Genomic DNA, 17283 nt, shown 5'->3' on the forward strand with positions numbered 1-17283 from the left:
CAGATAAGGAGAGTAATGATGAATAGCTTCTTTACTTGTACACATCCGCCTTTCCTAGAAGACATGTACCACAGGCTTTACTTGAAAAAGATAATCCTTGGATTTTAGCAAATAACATCACTTACTTAACGCATTGTGAAATGCGTTAACATCTAAGGAATAAAAATTATACTCAGGTATGAGGACACACAGGAATTCCACTTACATTTAAACTTAAGCTCAATGATCGCTCTGCTCATGTAAAAAATTAGTAGGCTCTGAATGAAACGAAGATGAGTGCTTAAGCAAACAGTCACAAATTAATTTATAATGAAACATGACAGTCATAATCTAATTTAGAATGTATTTAAGACTGTTGTTACTATTTGTATAGGTCTTTTTTGCCTGGAGGAAGATCTGGCTTCATAGTGAAATGTCAGCTATTGAAATACCAAACTTCTTATGCATACATGTGTGTCAATTAAATAAAATTATGTAGATAGTTTCCTAATGAAGATCTGTTGTCTACTGCAAGCAGTCAGTCAAAAGCTTGCATGACTGAAGCACGTGCAGTAACCATGAGTCACCAATACCAGGAAGCATGAGGGATGCTGAGCATAATCTGCAAAATCTGTGGAGTCTGAGGGCTGCTGTTCAGCTCCCTTTCTTGGTGGTGAGGAGAGGGAACTTAACATGAGAGCAAGGAGTAGGGCTGCAGCTTTTGCAGTCGTCATCTGCTCTCCGAAGCTGTTGGCTGCCCACACACAGCAGAGCAGCTGTCTAGGCCTAGTACCGCATCCTGTTAGGCAGATGGCTGCTTTTGTTGATGTAGAGCTAAGCACGTGTGAAATGCAGTTCAGACACCAAACTTCTGAACTGCCCTCTTTACCTCACCGACTGTTGTGAGGCCCCTAAATGCCTGTACAGCTACCCTGTACCCCTCAGGTTGGGAGAAATGGAGCCATCTCTAGCTACAGCCCTGTTGCATTGCTGGCTGTAGTATCCAGATGTTTGAGAATTAGACAAAGGCTAAATGCCTCATGTCTGCACCCGTCAGACTTTCCTAGAACACCACAAAGATGAGCATATCCCTCAGATACAGAGATCAAACTACATTCTCAGGATAAATACAATTTTCACAACAGCCACTTTTATTTGTCATATGTTTACTTTTATTTGTCATATGGACATGCATATCCTACATCTTACAAACTGTTTGAACACTGCCAGCAGAGGTTTGACAACATAACAGAGTCTTGCTCTGTTATCTGGTAAGGGTGTAATTGTGATAAAGTTCTTCGAAAAGCTAAAAATATTTACTCTTGGTTAATTTTCAGTTGGAACAGTAAGCTGATCCAACTCATCATATATCACACAACGGCTGAAGCTGGCAGAAGGATAAAGGGCTGCAGCTGCACACTGTAAGTAGCACTGTCTGGGCATGAGCATGGTTTTGGGTGGACTTGGGGATGTTATTTCAGAATCAACTGCCTAGCACCAAGAACAGTGGTAAATAAGAAAGCAAATTTATTAGTTTGAAAAACCAGTATAGTTAAGTATTTCAGGACTCCACTGCAGATGGTTGATTTCTAGTTTCAATGGATCAAGGGAAGCACTTTGCCATCACTATAGGTAGAAAATTGAGGTATGGAATAACTGGATAAATTATCAAAAGAAAAAGTTCAGGTAAAGTCCATATGAAACTCCCATTTCACTCCCTTTTACTAGCTTCTGTAGTATAGTATTTTCCAGAACAGACTAGACAAATGTAAAAAACTTTAATGATGATTTACAAATATACAATACTTACATTTTTAGGAGTTACAAAAATGGCACATACTACAAAAACCAAAAGCTTCCTCTAACCTTTGGTACATTTCAAAGTTATTTATTTACAAAGAAAAATTACAGTCACTTCTCATAGTGTCACATGTTTACATATAAGCATTTCTCAGTTGAAAAATATCTTGCAGCTTACCCACAGGCAGTTTTTGCAGTTTGAGCTCTGCACCCATCTATCACTTCAAAAATTCTATCAGCCCCTGTTAAGCTGACATGACATTGCATTTTTATGTTTTAACAGCCTTTAGTTTGAAAAATATGTACAACCCATAAAGCTAAACTGATTCATGGTTGTTGAGATTTCACCTACTGTCTTTCACATTGCTCATGGTTTAGTAAAATGATATAGGCTACCCTTTTAATTAGCTCAGAAATGCATGCTTAGAAAATATAGTCCAAAAAACATAGTCCATTTCTTTTAGCTAGGGTATTTCCAACTCTTCATGGAAGGAATTGAGCAAAAGAAAGATAAAATGTGCTTTCCATGATGCTTTTTCACCTTATGAAACTTTTATATTAAATTCTTCCTTCACTATGTACAATTCTTACTTAAGGTAATGTGGACAAATTGAGTATGCTTTCCAAATCCTGTTCATTTCCATTAGTTTTCTGATGTTGGACATTTCATAGATTGTACTTTCTTTAAACCAGAACTTAAAAGCTTTCTTCTACCTGACAGTAAACGTTAGTATTTCTTAGTATTTAAAATACTTGCAATAAGAGAAATACAACCAAAACACATACAGCCTGGTTTTGGTATCTCCCACTTACGTGTGTTTACAAACGCTTTCATGGTCTGATTATTTTCAGACTATATAATTTCGACACATAATAGTATTTGAACTCAATACTATCTTCATTGTGCTGAAGGTAGTTTGGGACTACTGATTTACAACTGGTAGTTTTTAATTAAGACTAAATACAACCAGAGTATTAGTTAATGTTCAGGTCAAGATATTTTAAATGGAGAAATACAAAAAGCTTGCCACCAGTAGCTGTGAACAGTTTAAAATGTATCTTCAAGCATTACAACATTTATCTCCCCAAAACTTACTCCACAGACAAAATAAATGCCAAATTCAAGTATCTTTAAAGAATGCCTGCATTCTGGATTTTCTTCGTGCAAGAGCCTCTTGTTTTTTCCGTTCAATCTCTTCTTGAGAACATTTTCGATTTTTTTGTTCCACCACAGACACTGTAAATAAAAATCACATATTAGGAACCTTTGAGTTTGTTCAATATGTATTTTAACTTATCTGTTTTCAGTGTTTCATGATCTATGGCAAGAGCACACTACTCTGACATATCAGGCACCCAAGTTAAAAATGGTTATCTGTTCTGTCCCCAAGGCAGGAAGAGGGATAAGATGCACGACCTTTGTAGTGCTACTGATTACTACCTCCCAACGAAAATACTGGGATGCACACATTTGCTTCAAGGAAATTTTACTTAGCTGCCCTTCAAGTGAACCTTGTGACATCAGGAGTCAACATAGGAGATGGCAACGGGTTAAGAAAATTAAGGCTATCAGAGTGAAAAGGGCTCTACAATTTAGTGAGTTAGGCAGAGATATGGGCACAGAGATGGTATAGGCACAGGGGTCAGATATAGTACAGACGTCACACAAATAAAACCGGAAAGGTTGAAAAAAGGTCAAAAGTAGCAATAAAAATTGGCAAAGGAGACAAGACTGTGATAGCCAAGTGTAATATTTTATATGTTGCATTAGAGAACTATAAATTCCCATACAATAAAATCCTGACCTCACTGAAACCAACAGGAACGCTCCCATCATTCTGAACATGTCAAGAATGTTACCATTTTTATACACCAATTTCCAAATAATGTATTTTTAATAAACAGTTTTTCAAACCAGATAATTCAAACAAAGTGTCGCTGCTTCTTAAAAAAAAAGGTGTCCACGAAAAACTACCTATCAGTTTTTGAAAGTATCTGTTAACATCCATCTTTTTGTTACAGCACTGTTCTTTCAACGAAAATTTGACGACAGTCTTTATCCGTAAAGAAAATCTATGCTATTCTTTTTTATTCCTTTATTCTCAAGAACTTTCCAGAAAATGACTAGTTATCTCTTCCCTTCCCCCTTCCTATCCAAAATCTCTACTTTCCATATACCTGCTTCTTTCCTGAGTATGCAACAGAGAGAAAATACTGATTCTTCAAACAATGCTGGCTGATAGTTTGCAGGAATTTTTTTGTTGCTTTTGCAACAGTGCTTCCTGAAAATTGAATTTGATGTGGTACACTCTAAAGGCATGTTTTATAAAAATTAATATTGATTAAAACTTCACCAAGGATTGAGATCAAGTGAAAACAAGACTGACTCGCACTAGACTGGTTCTACATTTCCCTAGTAAGTAACACCAGTGCATTAAATATTAGACCATTGCTTGATGATAGAAAAGTGACTGACCTCTTCTCTGGATGAAAGGAAATGTTAGTGTTTAGACTGATAACACAAGAATACTTCACTGGCAATTTTAGCCACAGAGCAAACAATACAGGCTGAGGTTTCAGAAGCATCAAATGATTCAAGGTTCCAGTTTCCATGCATACAATTAAAACCCCCTGGCATTCCCTATCACCTGCTGCCTTCTTTCCTTGCCCCACCATTAACCACGGTTCTACGAATCATGGTTGAGATAACTAATTTTTAACGTTTTTCAAAGCGAACTGTAAATTAAAGCACAGATTCACACCACCACTTTTAGCATGTATCAAAATAGTAGCATTTTCAAGTAACAATTTAAGACGATGGTATAAGGAGCACCCCCTCATCCTATACTTGACTCTAGTGATTTGAGTGTCTACGAAGAGGGAGTGAAAAGTATTCAGAGAAGCGGAATGAAGATGCGGAACGGAAGTCCTTTAACTACAGGAGTTCAAAAGCTGTGTCAGGACAATTTTATTTTGGACAAAATAACCTCCAGATACTCGTTAGAACATTTAATAATGCCTCAACTGAATGGACGAAGATTGAAGCCTTCTGTAAGCTACAATATAGTATAAACTTCTCCTTTGACGCTCATGATTACAGTAAAACAAACAAGAACAGCCTAAAAGTGATAGAATAAGGACAAATACCTGATGTAGGCAGTGCAAAAGATTCTGAAAGGTGCCTCTTGAAAGGTGGTTTCTTATTGTCAAGCTTGCCGTGCAAAGTCACATTCACCTGATTCTTGCTTCCTTCCAAACCCTGCAGAATCCCAATACCAGAATGACTCCCTGGATTTTCCGACCCTAAGTGAAGAGCACCCTGAGAGTTGTTAGTCTTTCGGAACTTAAACTTTGAAGGGATAAGTGATATTTTGTTATCAGAACTGCTATTTGGCATCTTTCCCATATTACACAAAAGATCTGGTCCGTCTAATGTTTTGCTACTAAAAATGTTTACTGCATTAACAGAACTTACTTCAGAACCAGTCTCTCCTGCTGGCACAGAATTTGACCTGTACCATTTTCCTGAAACAGTCTTTGTAGTATCTTCAGAAGCAGCTTGATGACAGGTTTTAGACCATGCATATTTACACTCCATAGAAGTACCCGAGATCACAGTTAGAGCACTTGAGACGTTTTTACAGTTCACTACGTGACCTGGTGCAGCCAGTCCATGTGTAACTTTTGATGAATTTCTGCAAGAATCGTTTACTGAGAGAGCACCCTGGTTTGCATTTGTTTTTTGTGCCAAGAGGCAATCAGGTAGTCCTTGTTTAGATGCTGGAAAGCCATTATCAGCATTTGATCTGGAATTAATACTGGTTCCTTGTACAGTTTTAGCTCGTTCATTTTCTTTTTTAACATCCTGGCTCTGAGTCTGCTTTTCTATATCATCACATACCTGATACAACAATTCATCATCCTCACAGTTTGCATCCCAAAGACTATTCGATTCATAAAACATATCTAATACTTCATCAGAGAATTTTGGTTCATTCCAGTCATCAAATGACAGAGGACGTTTCTTTGGTATTTCAACTTGATTTAAGTGACCTGTATTAGCTTGGTTAACCACTTTAGATACATCATTAGGTTTCGTATTGGTTGAAACACTGGATGATTGACAGAAAATATTGTGTGCATAATTCTCAGGTTTTTCAATTTGTTGTCTATGAGGATTAGATCTTGAATTAAAAAGAGGAAGAGGGTTACTTTTAGGCTGAGTAGTTTCATTTTCATTCTTCACTTCAGACTGCATTGAAACAGGAACATAGTTCAAATCACTGTCTTGGGCACTTTTCCAAACAGAATTTATTTTATCTGGCTTAACATCACTTTTGACATGAAAGGCTACCGTCTCCATCTTTGAGCTTTCTGTCTTATTATATGGCTTTTGTAAAGAAAGAGATTTCACAACATTTTTTATGTTTTTACTAGGATGTTTCAAAGGTGAAAACTGCAAACTGTTAGATTTGTGTACACTCTCCAGACAAGTTACTGAATTGCAGCCATTTCTTTCCTTTGTTCGGCTAGCATCACTGAAACCATGCACAGATGGATTTGTAGGTGGTGCTTCTTCAGTACTTATCAATTCAGGATTTTGGGTTATTTGCATCACAAAAGAGTCGTCTGCAAGAAAATCTGTATCCCAGTCATCAAAATCATCATTAACTATTCCAGTAGGCTTACTGGAGACCACCAGTTGTGTCTTCAAAGAAGGAGGATTATTTTTGGTCACTATGTGAGCATCAGGATTTGGAAAAGTCTGATTCACACTTCCTAGTGCACACGGAGTACCTTTCTGACATGACCCTGAATTATTATGTTGCACATCTTTAATTTGCTCAGGAAGGCGTTCCTCTTCCAAGGTATTTTTATTTTCATGGAAACTATTATTTAAAGAAATACCTGATAGTCCTTGGCTCAGCCGTCCAGGACACTTCTGGGTAGAGCAGTCAAAAAGAGCATGAAGGGCTCTTTCAGCCTCAAGGTCTATAGACTTTTGACTGATAGACTCACAGGGCTCTGCAGCAGGGATGCCAGTGCTCTGTCCAACTGGTTTCAGGGACAGAGCAATATCTGTTTCAGAAAATTCATCAAGGAGTGATTTCACATTCTTCATGTTTACTTCACCTTTAGAATTACTTAAAGACTCTGAGGCAGTCTGGATGAAGTCATGACCAAGCTTCTCTTGTTCCTGAACGGCATCTAGCTCTACTAGATTTTTATCAAATTCCTTAGCCAATTTCATGAGTTCCTCTTCAGGATTTTTTATTTTAAGATCTCTAGATGGAAAAAAAAAAATACAGAAAAGAAAGTCAGACCTATTGAGAAAGTTTGGCCAAGCTCAGTAATACAACTGATCGAGATGTTCATTCTCTAGTTTAACAACTACTGAGAATATGACCGAATCCCACCACTTTCAGTGCATAGTCAGCATACAATCTTTTTGGTAATTCCCAATAAATACCCCATCAAGAAGAGATAGCAAGTCCAAAATTAAAAGCATTCTGTATGCTAATGTGCAATTACATGGCTCAATGTACATAGAGGAACACCACACACCCATTTTCATGAAAGCCCAGCTGTTATGGGCAAGACAAAACTATAACTTACCTTATACAACTTAACTTTGTCCTAGCTCGCACTTTTATCACTCCAGGTGTACAGGGAATAGCATCCTCACCAATCCATGTCCCTAAGAGGGAGCCTTCATTACAGGTTGCTTTTTCATCCTGAATGATTAGATTTATAAAGCTTAGCAATTTGATTTCAGATAAAGACTGGACTAGATACACACTTTGCATTACTTTAAGTTGCTAAGACAGTTAAACTGGATCAAATCTGTTAAAAGCCACAAATAGGAGCTAAATCAACACCAGTTGAGATTACTGCAACACTGTCTACTGATAGCCATATTACTTCATATCAACTTAAAACAGGAACTTCAGTTAAAATAACTAAATTCTACTTTGGTGCTCAAATCTAATACTCTGTTTACTTCAGGTAACACATAACCTGCATGTTACAAGCTGTGATCTAGTTTAGTTCAGTATACTAAGGAGCTAATTGAGATGCACTGTCTGTATCTGCTTAAAGCAGCATTAACAGATCGGAACATTTGGAAGAAATAATATTCTGCATTCTTCCAGGGGAAAAAAAAAAAATCTGACTGCTTCTGCCTGAATTCTCCACCAGAAATATTTCACAATGAGGGCGGTGAGGCACGGCAACAGGTTGCCCCTGTATGTCAAATAGCGAATACATTTTTAAATGCCCCTGTCCAACAAGCAGGCATATTTTGCAAGCTAAATACTACAGAACTGGTTTAGGAATGACATATTCTCTTCCTGCACTTAATAAAATGCAAACAATAAGCCAATGCTTTTGTTTTCACTTTCTAGGCTGTGCACATTGGGTTCATGGCAAGAGGTAGACACCAACAGCATAGCTCTTAGGCTAAAAAAGCCTATTATTTAGAATAATAAGGCAACGTTACTACATTTAATTTAATGTGGAGTTTCAGTCTCTCTCATCTGAGCCTTGTACTTCAGCAGCCATTCAAGACCATTCAAAATGCTTAAAAACAATTGCCATATAAATTCAATCTGTGAAGAAGTGATAAAAGATAAGCAAACACAAGGGTATTCATAAGACCAGGTAACTTGTATTATGAAAGTAATACTTTCTAAAATGGAGCTGCTTCAAGTCCACTTTCTTAATATGTCCTTTTTTACAGCATTTGTGACTCGTAAGAACAATCAGCCAAATGCCAAGCTTCGGATTTTAATTCAGTCCAGTTTTATGAACATGTTAGCAGTTTTCTACATACCCAATTCTTACCATGAGACTACTGTAACTACAACTGAGCCTTCACTAACGGTGCAGTACTATCCTCTGATTACTGCATATGCAGAGTTTTAGAGAGTAACAATTACCTGAGGAGCAATACGATTAACAATTTCTGAAATTTCTACGGCGCATCTACTGGTAGACCGTTTGGTTTTTCCATTGCCTATGAAAACAAACCAAAATACCTTCTTAAAAACCACAAAGGAGATTAATCTATGAAGTGCAAAATATCTTAAAAAATGAAATATATGTGCTAAAATCAGAGCTTGATTCAGCAATACATTGGAAAATTATGTGCTTTTAATAAAAATAAAACAAAACGACTTGACTATGATAACAGAAAAGGTCCTATTTTCAATAAATGTGATAATTTTTATTACACTCCCACCGCAGGCCTCAAATAGGCACCCTGAAGTATGGATTTCATTAATATTACCTAAGCTTTGTGGAATTGGTGAATGAGGATCCCAAAAGATTTCTTGCTGTACATCAGTGTCATTAACAGGAGAGCTGAAAGTAGGTATTCGGGATTTCCTACTCAACGATCTTTTTGGTGTTTTATGTAAACATGACTCTGTGTAAAGAGAAAGATGACCCTTATTAAAAAATAACAAATAAAAGGCCAAAGTAACCTTTAACATACAACAGGAAAGTACAAAGAACATGCTTTCATAACTTTAAGAATAAAAATCAAGTTCATGCTCACCAACATTCCCTTACTTTCAACAGTAATATTCTTCACAACTACCCACTTAACGCAGAATACGACTCTATCTTTGATGGTTACATCACCATGGAGACAACGGAGCATTATATGATACTGTCCATCTTCCTACTTGAGAGAATATTGACTTCAGTTCATGATAAGAGGAAAGTTACATGTGCCTATATGAGAGAATATTTTGTATTCTTGCTTGCTCTGCACCTTTGATTTGGGTCACAACTTAGACAGGCCCCAAACTGTTCCGAATCTCAACCTACCTCTGCCTACACTTTCTCCACTGGGCCTGTTAAGCTAGGATTGTTAGAAGCTGGAACGTGGCTGTTCAAAACCAGCTTGCCGCTGTCTCTGATCAGCACGTGAACTGAACACACCACCTGAAGCTCAGTTGGGCATCTCTGCCCTCTAGAAATGATGTCGCAGATGTAAGCGCCTACAGAAATAACTTTAGAAGATGCTTCTCATGTATGTGAGAAGCATCTCAGAAGATGCTTTGCAGCTTCAGTGCATGGCACGGCCAGGCTTCCTCCTGCCCTGAAGTGGATCAGCACTGTGAGCATTAGGGGAATCACAGAATGGTTTGGGTTGGAAGAGGCCTTAAACATCATCTAATTCCAACTCCCCTGCCATGGGCAGGGGACCCTCCCACTAGATCAGGCTGCCCAAGGCCCCATCCAACCTGGCCTTGAACACCTCCAGGGATGGGGCAACCACAGCTTCCCTGGGCAACCTGTGCCAGTGTCTCACCACCCTCATGGTGAAGAAACTTCTCCTTATGCTTAGCCTAAATCTTTCCCTCTCCAAATTTAAGCCATTCCTCCTCGTCCTATCACTCCATGCCCTTGTAAGCAGCCCCTCCAAGCACTGGTGCCCCCGAGGAGCAGGACCGCTCCAGGGCCGCCTACGCCGTACCTGCAGCGCCGCGCACCGCCTCCTCCCCTGCGGGCGGGCCCCCCTCCTCCTGCCCCGCGGGGGACTCCTCCTGCCGCCGCCGGCCCGCCTGCTCCTCGCCGCCGCCGCTGCGCCTCCTGAGGGCGGCGGGCCTGGGGCAGAGCTCCCTGCGCCGGCTACCGGGCATGGCGTGCGCCACACCCGCGGCGGCAGAGCCCCGACAGCGCCGCCATCTTTGCCGCGGAACGCGCGGCGCCGGCGCCCGATTGGCCCCGCGCGCCGCCTCCAGCTGCCATTGGCCCCGCGCGCCGGGGGCGGTGCCGTGCGGAGCTGCGCGGGAGGGGAGCGGCGGCCCTGCCTCCTCCTCGCTCCCTCCTGCCCTCCCTCCTCCCACCCCACCTTTCTTCTTGCCCTCCCTTCCTCTCTTCTTCCTTCCCTTCTTCCTTCCTTTCCTCCCTCCCTCCTTCATCTGCCCACCCATCTGCCCTGTCTTGGGGGCAGCCCATTCTCCCTCGTAACTCCCGTTCAAAGCCTTTAGTCCAGTGCTTCAGTGAAAGAAAAGCTGCAGGAGGTTGGATCAGCTCTCTGGCACCCCAGCCATGGGCTTGGCTTGAGGTGACCTCGTCTCCCTGAGGTGCCTCCTGCTCATCTAAGGCAGCTTCATCTCTGAGGCACCTTGTGTTTGAGATGGCTTTGTCTCTGACCGAACCTCATCTCTGAGGCAGCTTTGTCTCAGGCAGTTCTGTCTCTGAGGTGGCCTTGCACCCTTGACTTGCCAGTGGCTCCAACTCTGTGCTGGCTGCCACCATCCCACCAGCCATTTGGTGGTCCATGTTTCTGCTGAGGTCCTCGAGGGCCCAGAAGAGGGGTGTGCAGTGGGAATCCTTAAAAAGAAAGCAAACCCAGACAGGTATAAACCATTTCAGCCCAGCAAGGGAATTGGGGCAGGTGAAGAGAGACTTACAGAAGCCAGGTTTGGTAGGTAAGAAATTACCATGAGATTCCTGAGGGACCATGACATTACATCATTATTTAAAACAATATAAATGCAAACACATGCATGTATTACATCATAAGGTGGATATTTCCTCCCTGAGCCACTAAATGCGAATGTATAAACATGTCTACCAAGCACACAAAGTTAAGGAGTAAAATACTTCTATAGGTCAAAGAGTGAACTAGCTGTATATTGCTGCCTGCCTAGTTTTCATTAATTACTTTGGAGTACTTTGGGATCACACTTCATTTATAAGATGTGAGCAGTGAATTTTAGTCTACAGTCGGGAGTGTGAGAAGTTTTAAAGTCACCAAAGAGTGATTGCGTGAGTTGTGAAACCTTCTCTTTCCACCTGAGGCCTCAGGCAAACGATATGTTTTTTTTCACTTCTCTGTTCTCATGAGTGTAATTAAAGCCAATAGAAGACTTTTTAATAAGAAAAAAGATCAAGTACTATGTATTAAACAGAGAAACTGTGTTATATGCATTGTTAAAGTATCTCAGATAATCACGGAGAGCTGTGACATTTGAATAATCAATTTGTTCACCATAACTATCAAATATAAATCAGAGACAAGATTTAAAAAATGGATCAAGAAAGAGGCTCTAAAATCCATTACAGGTAGCTGAACACAGCTACTGTCTTGAAGTTGTACTGACATGGGTAGATATTTGCTTTAGTAGAAAGAGTCATGAAGACATGCATGGCATTTTTGATATCTGTTTCGCAATATGTTCGTTAAAAGCTATGATACATCACTCAGGTACAGAAACAGCTGACCTGAACTCTTTATGTCATAGGTGCAAAGTGAATTACTTGCTGTTTGTTTCCAGTTAAAATGGATACTGAGAAGAAACTGTGTCTTTTTTTACAGTATTGGTAGATACAACTTGATGGATAACAAAACATTAAGATCAACACACTAGAAAGTGCTACTAGAATCTTGATGTCTCCTATCATTTCCTAGTGCCCTCTTAGCATCTGGGTACTGTAAAGTGGTCTGCTTTCATACTTCTGCATGTTAACAAGCACAGTCTGAAATGCTGTCATCAATAATTAAAATTAAGTGACATCTGTCAGATTCTCTGAGTGCTATGAATTTTGCAGTGCCCTCTTTGATTTCTTCCTTTCTCCGAGCTCATTGTTCACTAACCTCATTCATAAAATGTGAATATTTGCCACAGGTCTTTCACACATTAGCGAGGTTTTACTCGTACAGTAAAACCAATTTTTTTTTTAAAAAAAGCATGTTAAATGTGTATCTAGTTCTGCATGAGAGATCTTGTTACATCAGTTTAACTATGCAAAATTGCACTACCAAAAGTTGGCAAAAAAGTATTCTGCGCATACAAAAAGGCTTAACAGGTTCGTGATGGAACACTCCCACCCCACAACCCCCCTTCCTAGTGAACAAAAGAACTCAGCTCAAGAACTCAGCTCTGAGCCAATGCTGTTTATTAAGTTAAGAATGTAGTGGTAGAAGTCTGTGATGTTGAAGGGGTATCTCTGTGGAGCCATAGCCTCAAGGAGGAGGGAGTTTACGTTCCCTTGTCATGGTATGAGCAGCTGGATCAATGGCTAATTGTGGTGAGGCTGTGTTCCAGGGACATGCAGCAAACTCCTAGTGCTGCAGTTGTGAGTCCTACTTTCAAATCAAGAGGGATAAATAATGAAGAAGACTGAATGAATAATAAAGTTAGTTTAGTTTTTAATAGTACTATAAACTGCCCGAGAACTTTTTACTCTATTTTATGAAACAATGATCTAAAATGAGATTAAATAAATGTGGAATATCTGAGAAGTTTCCCAAGAATTTTCCATCAGTGTAATGACAGCATTGAAAATAAGAGTGAAAAAAGGCTTGTTTTTAAAAGCTGTGGAGCACAGAGATTTAAAGTGAGCATTTTCTTGGAAAAATGTATGTATCATTAGTGAGGTTTTTCAAAATATCTAACATATTGCATCAATGTAACTAACAAAGAGAAGTGACTTTATGTTACAGCTCATCTTTCTTGTTAGGGCTGGAAAAAGGGGAAAATCAATAGTAGTGATTTCAATGAAAATATCAAGATTTGTGAGAGGATGGAAGTTATTATAAATAATGAAATTAATTTGACAAATACTACCTTTTTCCAGAATGATTTTAAATGTTCTGTGATATTTTCAAAGTGGGCTATCTTGGGCTTTTCTGTTCCCAAACTACATCTTCACTTCAAAAACTGATTTCTTTTTGAACACTGAAAAAGAAGTAAGCAAAACACACACATGCTCATAATTTTTCTCCAATGAAAACATGTGTGTGTGCATTTTGATCACCTGATACCAGGTGAAAAGACAAATTCTCCAAGCTGCACGTTCCTTGGATAATCTGTTTTTAAAAATGATGTGGGTACAAACTCTACGACTCAGTACAATTGTGTGGTATTTTAAACACAGTTTTTTCTCCTAGGGAAGGAATACTTAGATAAAGGGTGTCTGTATCTGAGTAGACGCTTGTACTATATACCTAAGGAAATGTGATAAACAGGTCACAGTCTCTCTGCTTCTGCAGTTATACTTCAGGCAAAGCAGGTATCAAGGAAAGCTATAGGCTTTCAAACCCTCTGAGAACTTTTTTCTTTGGTTGTGTAAAACAGCAAAATAGAAAAGCAAACTACAAAAGCAAAATATATCTAAGGTTATAGCACTGTCACACAGTCTGCTGTTTGACAGGAATCCTAAGGAAATTTCCACGTCTCCGAGAACATGAGTCTCTGGCCATGCTTCCTTGCATGGTGCAGACTGCCTTCAGCCTTGTCATGTGTTTCTGCAGAGAGGGGCTCAGCCATGCTTGGGGTTTTGTAAAGGGGCACTGAGTGAGGTAACCTTATGTGCCTGGTGTCTTCTAGACAGCCTTGCCCATTGAGAGCTGGGTTGGATGTTTCTCTGCAGCACTGCCTCGTGCCGCTTAGGCATGCCCTGGTATGTCTGGCTTCGTGTCTATCAAAAGGAGATAATAGTACTTACTGCAGTATGGTTGCCCTGGGGATAATCACAGAGCCGTTGGATAAAGCAGTAAGGGGAACTATACAACGGAGGAGTGGATTTAGATGCTTAATGTAAGATACATTTATAAATATTACAACCCTGTGGACCCAAACAAAAATAAACTTAGGCATTGGTATAAAACTTAACTGTGAAGGCAGAACATTCTAGCCACAGTTTTCCACCATTTTTTTCCCCCTAGAAATCCTACTTGTCCATATATTCTCTTAAGAAGCCTTGGAGTATTTACTAAAATAGAACACTACACGACAGCAGATAGTTTATACAAGTTAACTGCAAGAGATATGTGTTTTTTGCCTTCTTTGGGATCTTAGGAAAAACTGAGAAGGTATCTGAAATGTTAACTTAATGGACAATAATTTTTTCCATCTATAGAGGAACACATGCATCGTGTGTATAGTTTTTGCTTTTATTAACAGCATTTTGATAGCACAGTTATAAAGCTTGTCCTTGGCTTGCCTTGAAATATCATACTGACTTCACTTATTACAGAATGTTACTTTAATTTTCCAAGGTGAAATGTTCACAGAGCAGAAACCGGTGAGGAAAATATGGCCCAAACAGTTACATATACCTTTATTTTTAAAGTGCTGTCCAGAAGGATTTGCAGCAATTTTTGCTGATGCATAAATTGACCTAGACAGTAAATGATACATGACCTTAAAAATATCTGAAGTAGCCTTGCTTGAGAATTTTTAGTAGAGAGTTATTAAATGTCAGAGTAATTTACACAAGCATAGCCTAGTTTATGTTTTTGCATTCTCTTTCTCTCTTTCTTTCTACCATGCCAACTGAGAACCATAGAAGCTTTAAAAATATTTTACATATATATCTTTTTTTTCTCATCATAGAGGTTCATCTTATTTATCACACTGAGAAAAATTTCATCAAATGTGAGACTATAATGTAGCTCACAAAGGCCTGATCCAGCAGAGCCCTAAATTATCTGCATAACTTTGTCATGATGACATTTTCCATTGCTCATTAACTGGCATTTAAAGGAAATTTTCCATTGCTTGGTGTCTGGGCATTTAGAGGAAATTGTCAGCCAAAATGGGTGAGCCATTTAGAAGAATTAGGTCAGGCAATGAACAGGCTACAAGTCTTAGAGGTCTGTAGGGAACCCTGGAGGTTCAGGCCCCTTGCAGAAAGCTGGAGATAGCCACCAGGAAGGCCTGCTATTAAGTACCTATTATAATGGAAGCTTAATTCCACAGCTGTTCTCCAGTGCTCAGTGTGAACTGCATTGAGGAGAAGAATTGTGGTTGTACAAGACTGTGGAAACTGCTGTTTGTAGAACTTATGTCTCAAGTCATAGCTGGGCCTGTTAGCTTCAGCGCGCTGCTGCCAGGAGACAGCTCAACACCTTCTTCTGGAACAGGTACAATAATGCTGTCTTACTCTGGGTAGGCTTGCACTGAAGAATGACTAGGGGGAGTCTTGAGGCAGTCATCCCCCATCCACTCACTTATTTTCTGCATCTGGCCTTGTTGCCAGGGAGCTGTGAGAGTTTTTCACTATTTTTCACTCATGTCCACCCTGTCGTTTGCTGTACCAAGGAGGACGCGCATCTGGGTGATCCTCCCAGGTGAGAAGCACCCTCTGCTACCTTGTTGTTCATACATGAAGAGAAGATATAAACAAGGGCAGAGTTAACAACTGTTTGTAGAAGTTACAGTAGCAAGATTTTCTTTTTCTTTTTTTTTTTTCTTTTTTTTTTTTTTTTTTTTCAGTCTGTGGATCCTGCTGTACTGCTCCAGGCTATCAAGGAAAGAGAAATAGGTTTTATGTTCTGCTTCCTTAGTTTCGGGGTTTTTTTTTTTCATCGCTTATAGGAAAACAAGTTAGAGGGTTCTTTAAAGAAGAGGAAAGAATAGGTTTCTGGCTTGTTTGGAAAGCCTGACAAGTATTAATCTACTATATATCATGTAGGTGATTTCTTTCATCAGTGACAAAAACTGACCTGTATTTGAGACCTTGACTTGCTAAAACTCTCACATGTTACAGTGTAAATCAGTGAAGAATGTTGTCAGCTACCAAACACAAAACAGAGGATGGCCAGAGAAGACAGCTTTTTGATCAAGCATTCTGGAGAGGAAAATAGCCACTGCTTATTTATTAAAGTAGGCTCAGCTTTTGCTTGATACATCTGTTCCAGGAGGATATTTAGCCTGTGGTTCTAAATAGCTTACTGAAGAGTCAGTGATCAAACTAGTATGAAATTCTCCAAGTGCACTCATTCTCCATTTTTCTCCAACATACTCAGCGATTTCTGGATAGACTATTTTTCTGTCAAATGTTCATAGCTTGTAGTTGAAAAAAACACTTTCTGTACATTCTATACATTATCCTTTGAGCCTGCATCCCATTAACTATAAGCCACAGTTCACATGGAAATGCATAACAATGAAGTCTCCCTGTTCCATGTGTGTGTTACTCTTGTTATTCAGCATATACTGCTGCTGCTTTTAATGGTGGGGTGATTGGAAATTATTCTCTCTTAACAGTGGCTTTGTCATCTCTGCACGATGATATGAAGTCTCTGACCAGTACCTGATGCCCATGTTATAAGACTGTTGCCCTGTGTGAACCAATTGCTGTTATTGTTTGCTTCATATCCACTTGGAATGGATATAGAGGTTTGGCCCCAGCCTGTGGAGCCCTAGGAATGAAGGAAGAGAAAAATTATGTTTCCATGCCTTCTTTGTTTTCTGGTGGCACTGTTTCTGCCCCAGAATGGTTGGTTCTGGAAGCTTCCTCAGGCAGACAGTATTCTGGTCCCAGGGTCCCCTCCAGCTTTATATGCCACAGTCTGATGGTTCTAATTCAGAGTGAGCAAACAAGTGCCCAGATAAGAATTAGACACCCTTTTGATTATTAATTTTTTTCATTTATTTTCAGACGGCTTTTTCTTTTGTCGTATTGTTCACACATAATGCGTCTGACTCTTCCTATGTCACACTACATCTTTGCAGTAATTTTCTGTGCTGTTCTGTC

General features: G+C 39.6%; 1 protein-coding gene across 4 annotated transcripts; it reads right to left on the reverse strand.

Moving 5' to 3' along the window:
• Positions 1 to 1170: 1170 nt before the first annotated feature.
• ETAA1 (ETAA1 activator of ATR kinase) lies at positions 1171 to 10508 on the reverse strand. 4 transcript variants are annotated; one of them, XM_054063779.1, is made up of 7 exons: positions 10265 to 10508; positions 9068 to 9205; positions 8718 to 8794; positions 7396 to 7514; positions 5255 to 7064; positions 4927 to 5038; positions 1171 to 3016 (listed from the first exon to the last, which is right to left on the reverse strand). In XM_054063779.1, exons 1-7 carry the CDS (start codon positions 10428 to 10430, stop codon positions 2901 to 2903), a joined length of 2538 nt encoding a protein of 845 aa, XP_053919754.1. In that variant the 5' UTR covers positions 10431 to 10508; the 3' UTR covers positions 1171 to 2900. The 4 variants fall into 4 exon arrangements, 3 of the variants coding, with proteins under 3 accessions (XP_053919754.1, XP_053919755.1, XP_053919753.1); XR_008449350.1 differs by having other exon boundaries at positions 2881 to 3016; positions 4927 to 5082; XM_054063780.1 differs by lacking the exon at positions 4927 to 5038.
• Positions 10509 to 17283: the final 6775 nt, after the last annotated feature.

The sequence above is a fragment of the Cuculus canorus genome, chromosome 3 (genome assembly GCF_017976375.1).
Source record: "Cuculus canorus isolate bCucCan1 chromosome 3, bCucCan1.pri, whole genome shotgun sequence".
Taxonomy (NCBI): domain Eukaryota; kingdom Metazoa; phylum Chordata; class Aves; order Cuculiformes; family Cuculidae; genus Cuculus; species Cuculus canorus.

Excerpts from the sequence above, each read along its gene's own strand:
- ETAA1 (XM_054063778.1), bottom strand. The coding sequence starts at position 10,430 with ATGCCCGGTAGCCGGCGCAGGGAGCTCTGCCCCAGGCCCGCCGCCCTC. Across the intron at positions 7,065-7,395 it reads ACAAAGTTAAGTTGTATAAG|AGATCTTAAAATAAAAAATC; the intron begins GTAAGTTATAGT and ends TTTTCCATCTAG. Across the intron at positions 3,017-4,926 it reads TTTTGCACTGCCTACATCAG|TGTCTGTGGTGGAACAAAAA; the intron begins GTATTTGTCCTT and ends TTTTATTTACAG.